General features: G+C 39.9%; 1 protein-coding gene across 1 annotated transcript in view; it reads left to right on the top strand.

Moving 5' to 3' along the window:
* gpc3 (glypican 3) overlaps positions 1-20904 on the top strand; it is a 261250-nt gene that overhangs the window by 223268 nt on the left and 17078 nt on the right. The window contains exon 7 of the mRNA XM_022684240.2: positions 1796-2000. Coding sequence (XP_022539961.2) covers positions 1796-2000 — 205 coding nt within the window. The remainder of the gene's footprint in view (positions 1-1795; positions 2001-20904) is intronic.

The following is a 20904-nucleotide window of genomic DNA, read 5'->3' as shown; positions in this document are numbered from 1 at the left end:
ATCCCACAGATAGACCCGCTCCAAAAAGCTCAGAGTGCCAACATCAACAGTAGTGTCACAACATGCTAGAAAGAGTCTTCTCCAGTCAACAAATTACACATTTCTGCCAAACCACAGCCAAATAACTGTTATTCCATCCCAGCTATTATATTTATTACTCACATGCCAAAAGTTATGGGATAAAGAGCTAGTACTGTGTCCCGGGAATTTTGCCAGGTCTATATGGTTGGCAGGGACAGTTGTAGACAGATACTGCTGGTCACAATCATTATCACCCACTGTGTTATGATTTACTGTGATGTATTCACAGTACACACTGTGCACTGTGGAGCGAGCAATTTTAAATACCAGGAAATGAAATTTGCCATCTATCTGACACCCACTATCAGACCTCACTCTAACTTATGGCGTCTTGTCATGAGCATGCCTTCCTCACTAACAAGATAACACCTCACAAGTTATCCCCTAAGGTAACATTTCATGAACAATTCACATGCTACAAATTACATGCTATCCCTGTATGATTTTTGGTATCTTAATGTACAGTATATTGGGCAGAGATATTCTAATCATATATTGATACTTTAATAGAAATTTGATTATGACTTTTTTTATTTGGAGACAAAAGGCTTTCTGTGATCTCTTCTGGCAATTCTACAAACAGAATATATGATTTGATACACCCATTGGTGGACTTGGTTTAAAAAATATCATTAAAGTGCCCTCTAGAGGGCGCTGAGTGGTCCACTAATCTAAAACGCTGCCACTACAATCTGGAGAATGGGTGATGTCGATCAGCACAATGCGTCTGTAAGCTGATGTATTGGAACCAAGTCGCTGCGCTTTCCTCCGAGTGTTAATGCTGTGATGCTACTCGGCAATGCAGCATCAGCAGAAGTTCGAAAAAGGTGGAGTTTGACTTCACGTGTGTCGGAGGAGGCGTGTGCTAGTCTTCACCTTCCTTGTGTTGTGGCGTCACTAGTGATGAGGGGACTTACAGCTGAGTAGTAGCTGAATGGTGAGAATGGTTAGGGCCCTCTGTGGTGAGAATGGGTAATTGCACCAAGCATGTGGAAGAATCATTTTAAACTGGGCGGGTGTGATGCGCTCTCCTTTCAGAGCGGATGAATCCGATTCCAGGTTATGTTCAGTCAGCGAGAGAGAGAGAGCGCTCAGTCAGAAACTTTACTTTTACTACACACTTTGATTTTACTATGAGTGAATGAGCGACTGAGCTCTGAGTTTCCCCTTCTGAAGTCTCCATTGCTCCACCAGCCGCTCGCGTTCAGTAAAACTGAGCCGGATCCTCTTTCAGAGGCTGTACATGAGACATAAGTACGTAAAGACGTGTGATGTGGCCAAAAGAAGAAATCTCACAAAAAAAACAACCCGACACCCTAGTTTTTAGAATGAATATATTAGAATATTAGCGGGCATGGTCATTCCAGCACACTGGTACCATTAAACACAATATTTTATCCCTTTTATCCAACTGCTTTCAGTTAAGAAACAAAATAATACAGACTGCCTGCCACTTAAAGGATACAATTATTGTGGATTATCTGGTGTGTATGCATTAGTAACCATGTCCAAGGAATGCCCAATTTTTAAAATAGAAATATGTGACAAATGTGTATCTTTTTTTTGTGACTTTAAGAGGAGGACAATAGAAAACCCTTTTAACATGTAATAGGTTCCCTATTCTATCCTGCAGTCCATCCTTTCAGTATCAGCAGTAATTTGCAGTAGCCTGAATGGATCTTAATTGTGTCTCTTTTTCATCCCTCCTTCCCAGCTGTTGCGGATGGTGACCACTCCAGAGAAGCGATGGAAGGCCCGGGCAGGAGGGGGCGCTACGAGAAAAGATCCCAAACGACAGAACCAAGGTCTGGAGGATGAGGAGGGTCTGGAGAGTGGTGACTGTGATGATGAAGATGAGTGCACTGGAGTTTCAGGACTTGGGCCGCCCCCTCGCCGCAAACGATTGCGTATCTTTGCAGGTCTGTCTCACACACACACACACACACACACTACTGGATTTCTAATAGTGGGAAAGAATCCAATTCTTAAACTCCCAGAATAGTAGGTGTATATGAGTTCAAGTGAATTATATTAAATGTGCATTGAGTAATAATGATCAAATAAATCACTTTAATAACAACATGTACTTATCTAAGTGCTTTCTAACTGCTGTCGATTGTGCCAAGTATTAAGGGAAAGTTGAGGTTTGTGTATGTGTTTTTTTAAGCAGCCATCAGCATAGCATGTCAATCACTGTAACCTCAAGAATCTCGTAGCTTCAGCATTTAATTAACTGGCAAACGTTGATGTATATCTTATTTAAACTGCCAGACTAAGTTTAGCTATATACTGCAGCTATATATCACCCTGTTACACTGGAGCTGTGGGCAAAGGGTACGTCTCCTTTATCGGTGACCTCTTTACCTCCTTAATGTCAGAGAGCACAAGACAATAGAGAAGGGAGATGTTCGCTTTGATGCTACACAAAGCGCTACAGAACCAACAAACCGTACGAACGCAAAGAAACCAAACACAGGTGAAGAATAACAGTGGAGGGGCAGGAACAAGGAGTTTGATACAGGCTGACAAAGCCGGCCCAGCTGAACAAACACGGCCCAGGGAGTTGTCCTCCCAGCCGTGTTGTTGTGGCAGAGACTTGGGGCTCTATGGGCAGCGCCAGCGGAGGCCCCAGGGTGAGGCCAGGAATCCGTCCGCTCTGTCCACTGCGTGCCGAACGTCTGGACAAAGTGGATAATCAGCTCCCGTGCTGAGGAAGCAGGCGGTGGTGCCGGTGCCGATGAAACTTGAGGCCATGTGCAGCCGGCAGCAGTGTGCTATAGCTCATGCACATGTCTGCCCACCGCTGTTTCACCAGATTTACTGCTTTAATTATTGAGAACGAAGGGAATGCCTTGCACTTGTTGGAGAACAGTTGATATAACCTTCCTCGGATGGATCTGTGGAAGACACACCTCTTATTAATGTGAAAGTGTGTGTGTGTGTTTTGTGTTTGTTTGTACTCCTGCTCAAAGTTTGCCATATTAATCATTTGTAAAATAACTTATAACTATATATATAAATATACAGCTCTGTAAAAAAATATGAGACCACTTAAAAATGATGAGTTTTTTTTTATTTTACCAAATTGAAAACCTCTGGAATATAATCAAGAGGAAGATGGAAAACCAAGCTGAACTGCTTGAATTTTTGCACCAGGAGTGTCATAAGGTTATCCAAAAGCAGTGTGTAAGACTGGTGGAGGAGAACATGATGCCAAGATGCATAAAAACTGTGTAAAAACAGGGTTATTTCACCAAATATTGATTTCTGAACTTCTGAACTTTATAAATATGAACTTGTTTTCTTTGCATGATTTAAGGTCTGAATGCTCTAAATGAAAAGATTGTTATGTGGAAATTGGGAGAAATGTTGTCCATAGTTTATAGAATAAAACAACAATGTTCATTTTACTCAAATATATACATATAAATAGCAAAATCAGAGAACTCTAGTCCTAAGATAAAATAACCATTGTGGTTCTGAGACTAGGTGTATATAATATAGTACCGTACGCAAAAAAAATAGCCAATGTTTTGAATATCATGAACGATTTAGTACCCTGAAATATCGTGCCATATCACTCACCTCTAATTATCAAATCAGGGTACTACTTTTTTACCGTTTTTAGCAAAAGAAAAATCACACTGTTCTCATTTACCATTATATCAGGTTATATAGTCAGGTTATATCTGTGCAGTATCAATTCTTTTACTTTAATCCTGGATATATGGAGATATTTGGAGTGCATTATTATTAGTATCAGGACATTCTGAATCATTGACTTTTGTTAAAAACGTGATACAATTCTTGTATTTTTTTTTATATCTCAGTTAGGGTTGTGCCATATCGTATCGTATGCAATAATAAAATGTAATTTTCATTTTGTTGCAGTGTTCTTGTAGTGTATTCTTAAAAAAAAAAAGTTATTAAGTGTTTTGTCATATTACCAAGAGTATCGTTATCGTGAAAATGCCATGAAATATCGTAATATTATTTAAGGACATATCGCTCACCCCTATCTGCGACCCTATGGTGGTCTCTGATGAGATAGCCGAAGTCAGATCGGTCAGTAGCTGCTGATGACCCAGTAGAATATGGGTGACCCCTGTGTTTTTCATCCTGCATTTGGACAAGCGACCAGGGGGAGCCGGGGGTCAGCATGCCAGAGGTCACCCACAGGCAGATTCTCTAATGGGAGGCCTGTCTGTGGCTGGTGGCAGGAGATGGACGACAGGGATCTGGTTTCACAAAGCTCTGCTGGGGGAAGACAGGCCCAGTGCTGCCAGCGCCGTGGACTGGGAGAGGTGACTGGCAACTCGACAACAAGGTGCGGACAGCCCGTGGCCTGGACTCGGACCCCCCTAAGTCAAAGCTGTCAGCCGTCTGACCACATCAGGGATGTTCCGAATGATCCGGAGTGATTGATCGATCGCGAGTCACTATGTCACTGTGCTCCATCTCCCCCAGCCCAGCCCTCCCACCTGGTCCCCGCTTTTCCCTCTCCTCCATTCCCATGGAATTCACCCCCCATCCCTCCATGCATTCCCCAGAGCATTCCAGGCCAGTACAGCTATTTCCAGGCCAGCCCTGTGTGTGTGTCCCTGTCCAGACACCCAATCATACACACGGTCAGCGCTAGTGCCCTGTCTGGCTTTCCCGTAACACGTTTAACCCCATAACCTCGGTCCCCAGTTTGGCAGGTGGTCATGTGACCATGAGCAGTGCAGCGTGGGTCAAATCTAAATATGTCATCATCAAAGGAACAGGCCAGTGCTTTTGAAGTAACTACCCACTGGCTTTGATCGTAAACGTGTATTGACTTAGAGAATGCTACAAATGTGACAGATGGGGATTTAGCTGAGAAATAATGAAATATTCTTATATTTAAAGGAGCTTTATGCAAGTTTTGGTGTTTCTTGTGGAATTTGTGCTTTGCACTGATAAAGAACATGCTTTACACATGCATTTCTGGACAAGCTGATTAATAGATACAGAAACATTACTTAAAAGTGAAAGAAGCATGTGGACCGAGGTGGTGAAATAATATTACAGGATTGACTCATGTTTACACAGCAATAGTGCAGTAAGTAACATGCCAAGCTCTTAGTAGCATTGGTACAGATGCTATTTACCTTATTTACCTTATTACTAGTCAGTAAAACATCACACTGTGAACAGCTAAGCTGTTATTTTTAATACATTATATTTCTATTTTATTTTTCTCCCCTTTTTCCCAATGTACACGGCCAATTACCCAACCCACTCATTAGGACACCTCCTATCACTAGTGATGCCCCAACACCAGCAGGGTGAAGACTAGCACATGCCTCCTCCGATACATGTAAAGTCAGACTCCGCCTCTTTTTGAACTGCTGCTGATGCAGAATTGCAGAGTAGCATCACAGCGCGCTCGGAGGAAAGCGCAGCGACTTGGTTCTGATACATCAGCTCAATTGAATCAGCCTTTTGGAGTGATGTGGTGAAAGAGCGCCATCTTCTATACCCACCCAGAAAGAGCAAGACCAATTGTGCTCTCTCTGGGCTCCGGTTGCCGATGGCAAGCTACATGAACAGGATTCGAACCAGTGATCACCTGATTATAGTGGCAGCGCCTTAGGCCCCTTTAGCTGTTATTTTAGGGTAAAATGCTACATATTGTTGCTTTCAACCTTAAACTCTCAGCTTTTTTGATCGAGCACATTTTGAGCCTCACTGAAGGAGAAAGCGTTAAATGTGGTTTTGCCCTCTCTACCAAATGGCAGAAGAAAGTTAGGTTTTTGGTGCATTTTTTTTTAGAAAGCTTACTATGTTTAGCATTTTATAGTTCAAGTAGCAAAAGATAAAATCTGTTATTGTATGCTACCTTTTTTGTGTTGGTAGTTTGTGTTTTAATTCTATCACAAATTGCCATTTCAAACATTTAATAGAGGAATATGTTCCAGAAACGTTGAGGTTATTTATTATTGTTGTTTTTTTCTTGGTGAGGACATTAAAGTTATGGAAAACTTTCATTAAACAGGCATCTGCAGTTCACTCATTTCTGTAAACACAGGTTTACAACTGCTGTGGGGAAGCGTAGCAGCTGTTTAATTGTAAGCTTATTTTATGGTATTTTTTTCAGTCTCTTCTGTTTGTCTGAATGATCTTCTTTTCAGAGTACAGACAAATATTTACACGTTATGTCCTGAAATGATTATCTCATATCTGAATTCCTGCTGCAGGTCAAAGTGTTAATGGGGCTGTGGAAAATTTAGATAGAAAAGCGAGTGTTTATGGATGAGTGTGTGTCTCTGGTTTTATTCAGGAAAATATGCAAAACAGACAAGTGTGTGTGAGTGGACATTTAAGACTGAGAGAGGCTTGTGTTTTTCTGATGCACTGAGGCCTTATAGCATTATTTTTGTATTATATAGCCTGAACCCTAAGCCTGATTAGGCTGAAACTTGCCACAGAGACAAGTGCCAAATGTCATGGGATAGGAATCTCCATGTCCTATGGCTATGGAAGCTAAAGACTTCTGCAATGACCTGTGGGAAATACGTGTGGGGCCTCCTGCATTGATTTCTGTTCACTCAGGGGTTTCTTGTCTGTTTGCAAGGACAGTTTTAACCAGATGCTGCCAGTCACAGTCACTACCACCTACTGTTCTTTCCACTGTTAGTCGTAATGCTTTCTGTGATGTTTCTCTTCCTGTTGCATCCTCATGTCACCCACTGTCAGGCCTCTCCCTAACTCTATGATACTTTATGTTGCCTTGCCATGATTTCTCTGATTTCTCTCATTTTTAAGCCTCACTCACAAGATAGCACCTCACAACTTCAGTTTAAGGTGTGGGCTGCCTCTTCATGATCAGTTTATATACAGCTACCCCATGACTTTTTATAGTATTGTAAATTCACATTGATGGATCTAGTAGGCCTTAATTGACATTTCTAATTTCTAATGAACTAAAATTACAGATATTTGTATCACTAGTTTTTTTCACTGGAAATCTTAATTAGTTAAACTTTCGGTAACACTTTATTTTAAGGATCACTAATTAGGTGCTTATTAATGTCTTATTATTTACTTAATTTGACGCTTGTAAATTATTATTAGAATAAAGCCTAATAAGTAGTGAATAAATAATTAACAAATGTCTCATTAAGGATTTATTAAGGAAATAATAAGACATTAATACGTGCCTAATTTGTGTTCCTTAAAATACAGTGTTACTGAAAGTTTAACAATTTTTTTAGTTTTCTAGTGAAAGAAACTAGTGATAAAAATATCTAGTTCATAGAAATGTCAATTAAGGCCTACTAGATCCATCAATATTTTACAATACCATGAAAAAGTCATGGGATAGCTGTATATAAACTGATCATGAAGTGTCACCTGAAGAGGCAGCCCACACCTGTACAAGTTGTGAGGTGCTATCTTGTTAATCAAGCTGAACAATGCCCAGAGTGCTCATGGCAAATTAAAATAAAGTATCATAGAGTTAGGGAGAGGCCTGACAGTGGGTGACTTGAGGATGCAACAGGAAGAGAAACATCACAGAAAGCATTACGACTAACAGTGGACAGAACAGTAGGTGGTAGTGACTGTGACCGGCAGCATCTGGTTAAAACTGTCCTTGCAGACAGACAAGCAACCCCTGAGTGAACAGAAATCAATGCAGGAGGCCCCACACGTATTTCCCACAGGTCATTGCAGAAGTCTTTAGCTTCCATAGCCATAGCACATGGAGATTCCTGTCCCATGACATTTGGCACGTGTCACTGTGGCAAGTTTGAGCCTAATCAGGTTTAATGTTCAGACTACTGTATATAAAATAATAATGCTATGAGGCCTCAGTGGATGAGAAAAAAACAAGCCTGTCTCAGTCTTATATTTACAAACTGTGTTCCTTAAAATAAAGTGTCTTCTTTAAAGGCCCAGAAGGGTCTGAGGGTTCCTCACTGCAGACGTTCCTCTTTACTGAAGTGCCCTCTTCTCCTCTTCTTCTCTTCTCTTTGTTTCTTCACTCTGCACTGCTCTTATGGCAGGTCTTTCCTCAGATAATCCTCGGAAAATCCTCTGCATCTTCTCAGCAGAGCAGAACAGAGAGTTCCACTCTCAGCCTCATCTAGTTTAACCATTTGTCTTTTCACTCACTTCATCAAGGCCAGAGTGGAGGATGTTGAAAGACGTAGCCGTCACTGGAGCCTCAAACCCACGTAAGCAGAGGATTTTCTGCAGGACTGGCCGATTGACCGGACTCCCCGCTGGACGGCTGGAGCTCCTGACCGCAGCGTTCAGCTCGGCCTCTGTCAGATGAGCTGTTGTTGTTTTCCAGTCGCTCAGCAGACGTTCGGTCACTGTAAGAGCGGAGGAGTCGCTGTTTTTGTCCTCCCACTCCGAGGCTCTTTGGCCCTTTATCAGCAGGCAGAGGTTAGCAAAACACAGCGTGGAAATATGCCTGCAATGTGAAACATGCGGAGAGCCTGAGCCTAGCCCGAACCTCAGGCCTGCTACAAATTTACTCAGATACGCTGAGAGAGAGGAAGATGGATGGAGAGAGAGAGAGTGGGAGGAGTGAGAGACAGTGATGGACACCAGGAACATGTCAGCCACACGCATGCATGCTTTAAAAAAAAGTTTTTTAGTTAGAATTACAGCATTTGTTTTCAATTTAATATCTACCAATCCACCTCCTCCGCAGCATATTTGCCAATTAACACACATAGGCCCAATCCTGTTTCTCTTTTGTAGCCCTAAACCTTGTTTTCAAGTGTAACCCTTCACTTTAGAACATAGTTACAAGATAAAGGGGTGAAATTCTCCCCTAAGACTTGGGACAACCCTTCAAGAACCCGATACAGATACTATATAGCATTATAGCAGTCGAGCGCTAAAGTTCAGCAACCTAGCTGCTGGATTACTTGTTAACTTTAAGGCTTTATTGTATGTCTTCAGAAAGTGGTGGTGGCAGGTGGTGCAGATACTCAAAACCATTGTCCATTCTTTATTTCCTTTGTGATGTGATTAAAAATATATTTAGAGCATTACATTTATAGTTGGCAGCTTTTTTATTCATAATGCATAATCCTGCAAGATGCGACTGAATTTCTTGGTATTAACATATAACATGTTATAAACACAGCTTTTAATGCATTATGATTACAATTCATGATGCATAATAAACATGGCTCTGATGGTGTCAGAAGTGCCAGGCAAGAAGGAAGCTCAAACACAGAATGATTCGGGGCTGGCGTGAAAGATGGGTTACACATTTTTATAAATAGTGTTATAGGGAGTGTTATAACATGTAATATTGGTACTGCTGTGCTGCCGTAGTAGGCACGAGGCCGTAGGCCGATGTTATAGCACAAACCTCAAGTGTATTGCAATTATTCTGTTTATTGAAAGATGTTGAGTTAAAGAGAACAAGAAAATACGATCTGTTTTGTTATAAAAATGGTTCTATTGCTGCTCTGTTTGTAGCTGCACTGTTTGGTTTGTAAGCGCTGCCACATTGCTAGGTTACCTGTTTCTGGCGTAGTAATACATGGAGAGCTTCAGTTACAGTGCATTACCGGCTAATAATGTCATTCATAAAACACTTCTTAGCCAATCACATTGCAGGGTTGGAACTAACCGTAGTATAATGCTGCCTTATCAATGCACTATAATGTGTTATGAGTATGTTTATAGAGTCTTATAAACATGAAATTCATAGAAAGTTTTACCAGAAATTCTAGTTCTAAATGCTGACTTACTTTACTGGGCTCAGTGTGGACATAAATGCACTGTAACTGAAATGACAGCTGATTTATTGCACTGAAAGTAGCCAATGTATCAAAACACTAAAACTATATCATAATACTTAATGTACTCAATATCAACATTCTGGTCTGTTCAGCCTCAGTTATGTTATGTCATAAGTCCATATCACTGACTGTATATGTTTTTCCATACTTTTCTGAAAGAAGACTGATAAAACACACACACACACACACACACACACACATACATAAGAACAGTTCACACACAACTTTCCCTCCTTTTGAAGCGCATGGACTATGTCCCAGCCCTCTTCCACTCTGAAGGCTGGAATGCTAATTTGCTCCATGTGGCACCTCTGACCCGCCGCACCTGATGGGTGAGGAGAACGCTGCCCGGTTTCTATTACCGTCCAGACCCGCATCAGCCTGTGCCCAGCTCAGCCGTAAACAAGCCACTTATGAGGCCAGTCTGCCCGTGGCATGCTCTGTGTGTGTGTGTGTGTGTGTCTGAACAGTGTTTGGTGTGCAGATGTTAAGAGTGCAGTAGGCCAGGTGCCGACAGTAACAGACAGCGCACGTGTCTAATATATCTGAAAGTACGTTCATGCTGGAACACATGGGCTCAGAAAGGGCAGAGCCGGGCAGGAAATGAGCAGCAGCGAGTCTTTATTTAGGTTCTATAACCGGCCTGTAAATATGTTCACCCAATCACACTGCAGCCCAGGAAACAGGATTAAGTGGGTCATTGTGGCGTTTAATGTTCGTACCTGTAATGGAAATGTCCGGGGTAACGACACAAAGGTCATTTTTTCATGACTCACAGAACAGTCTGGGGTGGAGGGAGCAATTTAAGGTTTAGCGTTATTGTGATGTTCCTTTTAGCCCATAGATGTAAGACCTATTTACTTAAATCAGGTTTTCAGCTTAAATACAGTGTTTCTGACCTGGTGGCTGATGTTCATGTGGCTCATGTTTTTGTGGATTGCATAGAACATATAGTTCTCAAATTAAAACTCCAGAGCAACTCCAATATAAATAGGTTGATATGGAGCATTTAAACAAACTCATAGTTTATAAATGTTTAATTATTATTATACTGAAAATGAATACAATATCAAATATTTCAGTACTGCAGGAATCATTTAAAAAAATGGTACTGATACTGTAAATATCTTACTTCTTTCAAAAATTAAAGGTCTAGAGCACTGCCACTATGATCAGGAGATCGCTGATTCGAATCCCAGTCATGCAGCTTGCCATCAGCTGCCGGAGCCCTGAGAGAGCACAATTGGCCTTGCTCTCTGTCTGGGTGGGTAGATGGTGCTCAGATTTCCACACATCACTCCTAGGATGATGTCGATCAGTCGATGGGAGACTGTATATCTTTGCTGGATAAAACAGGATAACACCTCATAATTTATACAGCACCACACTGAGGAAGGCATAAGGCACGAAGGCCTAAGCATTCATGTTTTATCTGTGAGTTTAATAAATGTATTAGACATTAAAGTGCTAGCTAATTTCTCCTTGTTTTAAAATTAAATAGCTTGTTTTTTAATAGCTTAAAATTCTATTTAAAAATATTCTATTATTTTAAACCAAAATATAAGTATTATTTGGGACACAGTGTACTGCTATACTGCTGAAGGACGGTTGTTGTTTTTTTCTATCGCTCCAGCATGGGAGGAAACAGCTTACATTAAATAGTAATGGACGTGCAGTAGATGACACGCTGCCCTGTTCCTGTACTCAGCTTCAGTAATGTATGATTACATGCACTTTAATAATAATATTTAATGTGTTTGCTGCACTGGGTCACAGACGGTGTTTAGGCAGTCACTGTTCTCTGTTTAATTCTGTTCCACTGTTCCACGTTTGTTCTGACGGTGTGGATTCAACCTGTGATACTGAACCCAATGAGCTTTACCAAAAAACAAAGGAAGACTTTGTTGAGCAGCCAGACTTGTTACTTAATTTAGCACCTCAAAGCAGACGTCTGCGGATTCCTGATGGGTTTAAGTGGTAATGTGGTCTTCCACACTCTTTAATCCAGATCTAGTTACACTTGTTAAGCAGGGATTGGAAAGAAACCTGGCCTGGTAAGACGTGCAGACCTTTAATATGTTATAAATACACAAAACCAGGCAAATACAGAGAGACAAACATGTAAAATATTGTATGTTTGTTATAAACATTGAGCAGAATCACTGTTATTTATTACCTGTGTTCTGTTGAGCCATTTACCCAGAACAGTCCGTGATTACAGACTTCATTAAATGAGGTCTACAGAAGAAAGACTGGGCCACAGTTGACAGCTGAGGGTGTTTGTGTGGAAACTACTTCCCTGCGGTAACAGAGACTCATTGTGGTGAATCTGACACTTAATATACTGCACTTCTTAAACACAAGAAGAAGATGAGATCAGCTCATTATAAAGCAGAAGTCTAAACCACTCTTAAAATACCACAATACAAAACATTACATTTCTTTATAGCCATCAGCAATCTTTCAAAGTGATGTTTTACTCTCTGAGACTATTTCTGCTGTATATTAGCCAGATAATATACTGCTATGAACAAACGCTGTCTCTGCTGCTCCATGATGTTTACTTGAGCAGTATGTGGAGCGTTCACTGCTAGCAAGCCAGTCGACTGTTTACTATGCGAACATCTGCACTGCACGTTAAAAAAAACACTGTGTTTGAAAGTGCAGTGTTTCATCGTTCTGTTTTAAGCAGCTTCACACTGCACAGATATACGCACTGGAACACAGAATCTTTTTACTATATTTAATTGCTTGTTCCCGCAACCAATCAGAGGAGATGATGTGCTCACGTGGTTTATTGGTGTGTATTTTGGTGTGTTTAGATTTATGCCTGTGTGAAACCAAACCAAACAGTGGAAGAAAACGCTCTTTTATACTCAGCAAATTAAGTTCTAAATCAGAAATCCTTACAACCAAGTTGAGATGTTTACAACAATAAAAAAAAAAGGAATAGTGAAAAAACTTTATCCAGTTTGTCATGCATTATTTATTCCAGCGTCCCAAGTTGGCTTTATCTCCCCTCATAGACATAGAAGTATATATAAGTTTATACAACAGTTAGTTCTGACCTCACAATCTGATTGGTTGAGAAGTGTTCTTACCGTGCTGACATTTGTGATAACTCAAAGATCTCAGTTTGAATAGTACAGTATATGTGCCAACAAATGTTCAGCTAATTTAAAATAGTTGAGTATTGTTTAGAAATATCCAATTTCATCATCAATATCCAAAACAGACTTAAATCATTCAACGACAATTCAAAAAACCTATAAGTTTACAGTGTAGCTGGTACTGTATGTTGGTTATTCCTGTAATTCTCTGCTGCCTGTAGTTTTGGGAGAATTAGAGTAGTACAGCAGATCCAGATCAGTGTACCTGTAGTAGTAGTAGTAGTAGTAAGGCCTGAGTGAAGCTGGTTTACGGCCTGTGAGGAAAGTGAGATCATTAAACAGAAATGGGGCAGATGGGTTGTTTTCCCCGTGGGAGGAAGCTGCGGCGGCAACACCAGCTCATCTGCAAATCATCCTGATCGCAGCCAGAGGAAGTTCGCCTTGATCCGCACCGTTCTCTACAGCGTTCCCCTCATTTCTCCCTTAGCTTATAAACATCGGTCCCGCCCCATACTCACTCTCTCTCTCTCTCTCTCTCTCACACACACACACACACACAGCTAACCACACACACACACACACACACAAACTCGCTGAAATAATGAGACTCAACTACCATCTGTGTAAACAGCGTCTGGCTTGATGCGCAAGCCTGAGATGGATGGGCTCTGAGATGCTTTTAGGGTCCTTGCTGGTTCCCACTGTAACACATACAAGATGATTTCCCAGCATTTAACCCCACAGTCTCACAGTGTTTTATTCAATATAACAGAGCTCTCTCAGAGACAGGCTGTGGAGATGTGATGGTGGGAAAAAACAGAAGGCTTAAATCTGGCTTAAGGCCTTTACACACCAAGAAAAGAAAAAAAACGAATGTGATTTATTTAGGTAAATACTTTAGATTTAGGCAATACTTCACAAGACCTATACAAACTGAAGAGGAATTAATACAAACATCTAAACTGAATACAGATTCTAGTACACAGGTGACATAGATTGTAAAAGAGACTTTATGATTGGCTGGAGATGGGCATGGGAGTAATCAGCAGGGACAGTTTCAGAAAAAAAAACTAAAGAGTTCTATTCTAAGGAAGATGACAAAAAAGAAAATAAGGCCTTAACAAATCATAATTTCTCATATCTTAAAGCAGCCTGCTCAGTTTTAAAGACTTTGGTTTAGACAGTTTGTAGATTTAAGTTCAGATGCGTTCTGTTGTGAACAATGAAGAGTTCTGTTCTGTAGAGTTAACTTTTAAATAGTTCTGTTCTGTAGACTTCTGAAAAGTTCTGTTCTATACAGTTATCTTCTGAAAAGTTCTGTTCTGTAAAGTTCTGAAAAGTTCTGTTTTATAGAGTTATCTTCTGAATAGTTTTGTTCTGTAGAGTTCTAAAGTGTTCTCTCTTTAGAACTATTCACAAAAGAACAGAACAGAACTGTTATAAAATCTACAGGACATAACTCTTCAGAACTCTACAGAACAGAACTTTTCTAAACTCTACAGATAAGAACTCTTCAGAACTCTACAGAACTGTCCAGAAGATTTCCATTGTAAATAGTGCTGTTCTGTCGAGTTTTGAATAGTTCTGTTCTGTAGAGTTCTGTTGTGAAGAGTTCTGTTCTGCAGTTCTGTAGAAATCTGTAGAGTTTTGTTCTGTAGAGTTCTGTTCTATAAAGTTCTGTTCTATAAAGTTCTGTTCTGTAGAGTTCTGTTCTATAAAGTTATGTTCTGTAGAGTTATGTTCTATAAAGTTATGTTCTGTAGAGTTCTAAAGAGTTGTGTTCTGTAGAGTTTAGAATTGTTCTGTTCTGTAGAGTTCTGTTGGGAAGAGTTCTGTTCTGTAGAGTTCTGTTTGTAAAGAGTTCTGTTCTGAAGAGTTCTGTTGTGTAGAGTTCTGAAGAGTTCTGTTCTGTAGAGTTTAGAACAGTTCTGTTGGGAAGAGTTATGTTCTGAGCTTCTCTGTGAAAATGCGTTTGTTTGTTTTAGAGTTGTATTTACGTGAGCGAGAGCTTTTGACGTAGTAAATTGACTCCAGACGGGTTCCTGCGTCGTGTCTGTCAGCATGGCTACAGTCCGCAGAGACGAGACCCGGGGGGGGAGGAGCTGCCACTCACCTACTGTGCCTGTGGAGCAGCAGCAATCCAACAGAACCTGAGCTGGAGCTGATGATCAGTGCTGTTTAAAGCCATGATGTACACAGTTTCCCCTCCCCTAAGCTGGAAACATGTCTTCTGCTAATAGCTTTTAGCTATGTTGTTAGTTGTTGGCTTGGTAGCTACACTAGCCTCAGTAAAATATCAAATAATATTACACATTTCATGTGTTATATATAATAGTAATGATGTTTTTAAACATATATTATCAAGAGCTATGAAACTTAGCATAGAAAATAATAATAATCCTCTAACAATAATAAAAAAAACCACAAGTGAACACAGCAAAGTTTCACCCCAGAGAAAATGACTGCCCAACTACATCTGTTCTGTAGAATTCTGTTCTGTAGAGTTCTGTTCTGTAGAATTCTGTTCTGTAATGTTTTGTTCTGTAAAGTTCTGATGTGAAAAGTTCTGTTCTGTTTTGTAGAGTTCTAAAGAGTTCTGTTCTGTAGAGTTCTGAGGAGTTCTGTTGTGGAGAGTTCTATTCTGTAGAGTTCTGTTCTGTAAAGTTTTGTTCTGTAGAGTTATTTTCTGAGGAGTTCTGTTCTGTAGAGTTCTGTTTTATAGAGTACTGTTTCATTGAGTTATGTTCTGTAGGGTTATGTTCTGTAGAGTTATGTTCTGTAGGGTTCTGTTCTGTAGAGTTATGTTCTGTAGGGTTCTGTTCTGTAGAGTTATGTTCTGAAGCGTTAAGTTCTGTAGAGTTATGTTCTGTAGAGTTATGTTCTGAAGGGTTCTGTTCTGTAGAGTTAAGTTCTGAAGAATTCTGTTCTGTAGAGTTATGTTCTGAAGGGTTCTGTTCTGTAGAGTTAAGTTCTGTAGAGTTAAGTTCTGTAGAGTTCTGTTCTGTAGAGTTAAGTTCTGTAGAGTTAAGTTCTGTAGAGTTAAGTTCTGTAGGGTTATGTTCTGTAGAGTTATGTTCTGAAGCGATAAGTTCTGTAGAGTTATGTTCTGTAGGGTTATGTTCTGTAGAGTTATGTTCTGAAGCGTTAAGTTCTGTAGAGTTATGTTCTGTAGGGTTATGTTCTGTAGAGTTCTGTTCTGTAGAGTTCTGTTCTGTAGAGTTAAGTTCTGTAGAGTTATGTTCTGTAGAGTTATGTTCTGTAGAGTTATGTTCTGAAGCATTAAGTTCTGTAGAGTTATGTTCTGTAGAGTTATGTTCTGTAGGGTTATGTTCTGTAGAGTTCTGTTCTGTAGAGTTATGTTCTGTAGGGTTATGTTCTGTAGAGTTCTGTTCTGTAGAGTTAAGTTCTGTAGAGTTATGTTTTGTAGAGTTATGTTCTGTAGAGTTATGTTCTGAAGCGTTAAGTTCTGGAGAGTTATGTTCTGTAGGGTTCTGTTCTGTAGAGTTATGTTCTGTAGGGTTCTGTTCTGTAGAGTTATGTTCTGAAGCGTTAAGTTCTGTAGAGTTATGTTCTGTAGAGTTATGTTCTGAAGCGTTAAGTTCTGTAGAGTTATGTTCTGTAGAGTTATGTTCTGAAGAATTCTGTTCTGTAGAGTTAAGTTCTGAAGAATTCTGTTCTGTAGAGTTATGTTCTGAAGGGTTCTGTTCTGTAGAGTTAAGTTCTGTAGAGTTAAGTTCTGTAGAGTTAAGTTCTGTAGGGTTATGTTCTGTAGAGTTATGTTCTGATGCGTTAAGTTCTGTAGAGTTATGTTCTGTAGGGTTATGTTCTGTAGAGTTCTGTTCTGTAGAGTTCTGTTCTGTAGAGTTAAGTTCTGTAGAGTTATGTTCTGTAGAGTTATGTTCTGTAGAGTTATGTTCTGTAGGGTTATGTTCTGTAGAGTTCTGTTCTGTAGAGTTCTGTTCTGTAGAGTTATGTTCTGTAGAGTTAAGTTCTGTAGAGTTATGTTCTGTAGAGTTATGTTCTGTAGAGTTATGTTCTGAAGCGTTATGTTCTGAAGCGTTATGTTCTGTAGAGTTATGTTCTGTAGAGTTCTGTTCTGTAGAGTTCTGTTCTGTAGGGTTATGTTCTGTAGAGTTCTGTTCTGTAGAGTTCTGTTCTGTAGAGTTATGTTCTGTAGAGTTATGTTCTGTAGAGTTCTGTTCTGTAGAGTTCTGTTCTGTAGAGTTAAGTTCTGTAGAGTTATGTTCTGTAGAGTTATGTTCTGTAGAGTTATGTTCTGAAGCGTTATGTTCTGTAGAGTTCTGTTCTGTAGAGTTCTGTTCTGTAGAGTTATGTTCTGTAGAGTTATGTTCTGTAGAGTTATGTTCTGAAGCGTTATGTTCTGTAGAGTTATGTTCTGTAGAGTTATGTTCTGTAGAGTTATGTTCTGTAGAGTTATGTTCTGTAGGGTTATGTTCTGTAGAGTTCTGTTCTGTAGAGTTCTGTTCTGTAGAGTTTTGTTCTGTAGAGTTATGTTCTGAAGCGTTAAGTTCTGGAGAGTTATGTTCTGTAGAGTTTTGTTCTGTAGAACTGTTCTTCTCTCTGTTTTTTGTCTGCAGTCGGCTAATTGGAGAGGATCTAGAGTTCAGAGATATAAATACACCTGGGATAATCTAATAGTGTCTGTATTTAATGATTTGGCGTATTTAGCAGCGTTATGACTGCAGTGCGCTGGTTGGTCGTCCTGCGGCAGACACCAGCGGGGCTCGCTCAAACTGAGCCGTGCTAATTAATAGCTGTTGACTTGCATTTGACTCACAAAGGGGGCCATTGAGTGGCGGTGGGGAATGTTGGCATGAGGCCCTGGTGGTCCAGCTTTAAGGGAAAAGAATCAATTATGCTGAAACGCGTAGTCATACCTACTGCGTTACACTGCTGCAGTCATTAGGAGAGACACTCAGATCTTCCTCTGAACATCTTCACTCCTTCTCTTACCTTCTTTTGTCTATTTTCTCATTCCGGTTTCTCTGTGCATTATTACACAAAGAATACTGTAAAATTACTGTAGGTATATTATTGGTCTGGGCGATTATTGGGATTTAAACCTCATATCTCAATATGCAGCAGTGCTGCTGGAGTTTTTAAACTCTATTATATACTATTACCTATAGTTTCTTTACCTTGTAGATAAAGTAAAGTCAGAGACAGAAGCTCTGAATCTGTTGCTGCACAGTTTGTATTGGGTGTCCTCTAGTGTTTCATCAGTGCCCATAGAATAATTCTGGTTGGTGTACTATTCTCAGTCCAGCAGTGACACTGAGGTGTTTAAAAACTCCAGCAGCACTGCTGTATCTGTTTCACTCATACCATCAGCACAACAAATAACAGGGTGAAAGGAGGATAAGTATAAAGTAAGAGAATTACAGTCTGTAATTATAAGAATACTATTATACCACAGTTAGTTCCGTTCCGTTAGTTCCCTGCAATGTGATTGGTTGAGAGGTGTTCTATGAGTGCCATTATCAGCCAGTAATGCACTGTAACTGAAGCTCTTCATGTAATACTCCACCACATACAGGTAACCTAGCAATGATGCAGCGCTTACAAACCAAACAGTGCAGCTACAAACAGAGCAGAAATGAAACTATTTTAACTGGCAGAGTTTTTATAACCAAATAGATCATATTTTCTCCTCCTCTTTAACTCTTTAAATCTTTCAATAAACAGCGATATTGGTACTGTGGTATAATCACAATAGTACACTCAAGGTTCGCACTGCAGTGCCAATATTACATGTTATAGCACTCCCTCTCGTGTATTATTGCTTGATTATAGTATATGTAAGTAATGTGTCTTACAAATCAAGTTATGTTTTTGGATTTATATTGAGTAAATTAAGTATTTTGGCAGCAGCAGTATGCTATCATATGTCTCCAGATCACTGCTTTGATTTGGATTTGAGATATGATCCATGTATAACACATTATAACTAATGTGATAAGTGAAAGCATTAGTACTTATAACTAATAACTAATGATTCGTATCATGTACTTACATTTTACCACCTCGTCCAGGTCCTAACCTCACCTTATTCCAGTAAATGCCCCCTTTTTCTTTCGTTTTCTCCAGCATGCCCCCCTCCTGGTATGTACCGTTCCCACTCAATGGCACATTTGCGCTTCTTTTTCCAGCCGCCCGCCCATCTCTCTGGGAGGCCTGCAGCAGGAGAGCACTGAGCGAGTGTGTGTGTTAGTGTGTGTGTTAGTGTGTGTGTGTGTGTAGAGCTGAGGGAGGCCGTGGCTCTGTGCTGGAGCTGGAGTTGGAGCTGGAGCTGAGGCTTGGCCTGCTCTCGGCTGGCAGGTTTTTCTTGGCAGGCCGCTGGGTGCCTGGTGGAGTGGCCCTGTGGTCAGGAGTATGGGCGTGGAGGCAGACGCCCGCATTCCCGTCCACACTCGTCCAGAGCGGGTCAGAGGAGGCCTTATTCAGTGGCTGCTCAGTCCTGCAGCCACATCTGCATATTACAGATGCCAAAGTCCAACGGTCGCTATCACTATCAGAGTCCATTCTCGTTTTACTTAAAGCATTTTAAATATTATTTTTTTTAATCATTTTATTCCATCTGTTCCCCAACATGGAAAGCCAATTTCCCGACACACTCATTTTTTAAAGACCCTGATCCCTACTGATGCCCCCAACACTAGGAAGGTGATGCTGACCCAGCTAGCCAGAAATGCACTCGGAGGAAAGCGCAGCGACTCAGCTCTGATACATCAGCTAACAGACACCTGTGCTGACCAATTTATCAATATCACCCTGGCAGTGATGTGTGGGGAGAGAACACCATTTACCCATTCAGAGAGAACATGTTCAAAAGTGCTCTCTCGGACTCCGGCTGCTGATGGAGATGCAGAATAATCCAGAAATCAAACGTGCAGATTCTCGTAATAGAGGGGCAGCATCCAGTCCGCAGGACCATTCCCATTTAATATATTTTTTAATCATGTAATAAAATTATAAACAGTGGAAACTAATACATAAAAAATTAAAAAAAAAAAAAAAAAAAGTAATAATATGGTTCTTCACGTCACTGTATCAAACCTGCTCAACATCTGGATTGTGTAGCTTTCCTTTCACAGTGAGAGATCTTTTTGTACTATATAGACTACAACTAATAGTAATCCAAAAAATGTTGGGATGCTGTGCAAAATGTAAATAAATGTAAATAAAAACAAATAAATGATTTGCAAATATCATACACCTAAATGTATTACATTATTACATTTATTTACATGCACAGCTTCCAAACAGTTCCAATAGTTGTATTTAATGGTACAGTATTTGTGAAGAATTTTATTTACAAAATAATGTGTCATGCTATAAAAATATGTTTCTAAAAGTTGAAAACTTCACTTAAAAATGTAACATTTCACACACACACACACACACACACACACACACATATATAGCCTCGCCTTTTGTTCCTGGGTTCAACACAAACTCTGTAATTAGGTTGCCCAAGACAAACAGTTTAAAACCCTTGTCCTACACAGTCTTTGTTTTGAGGAGTATTTAAAGGCAACATATTATATAGGTTTAACATCCACTTCTTACTATAGCAGTAAAAATGAATGAAACCATTTTGAGAATATTTGAAGACCTTAGCGAAAATGTTTTAAAGCTGTATTTACGACTGCACTGTTCACCAATGTTATTAAAAATAAAATGTGATTGCACTATTTCAGTATTTACTTAAAGATTCACAAAAAAAATCTAATTTTACACAATCTTATGTAAATACTTCTCTAATAACTTTATATATTGATACAAAATCATGTTGTATTGTCTATACATGGCAGCTGTCACAAATCCTCCTGATCCTGTCATGCTTTCCCTTTATGTTTCTTTCTGTTGTGATTCCCTAGTTTGTTTTGTTTTCATCT

The sequence above is a fragment of the Astyanax mexicanus genome, chromosome 10 (assembly GCF_023375975.1).
Source record: "Astyanax mexicanus isolate ESR-SI-001 chromosome 10, AstMex3_surface, whole genome shotgun sequence".
Lineage (NCBI taxonomy): Eukaryota > Metazoa > Chordata > Actinopteri > Characiformes > Acestrorhamphidae > Astyanax > Astyanax mexicanus.
The sequence above is the reverse complement of the archived record's forward strand: the minus strand, read 5'-3'. Positions and strand labels throughout refer to the sequence as shown.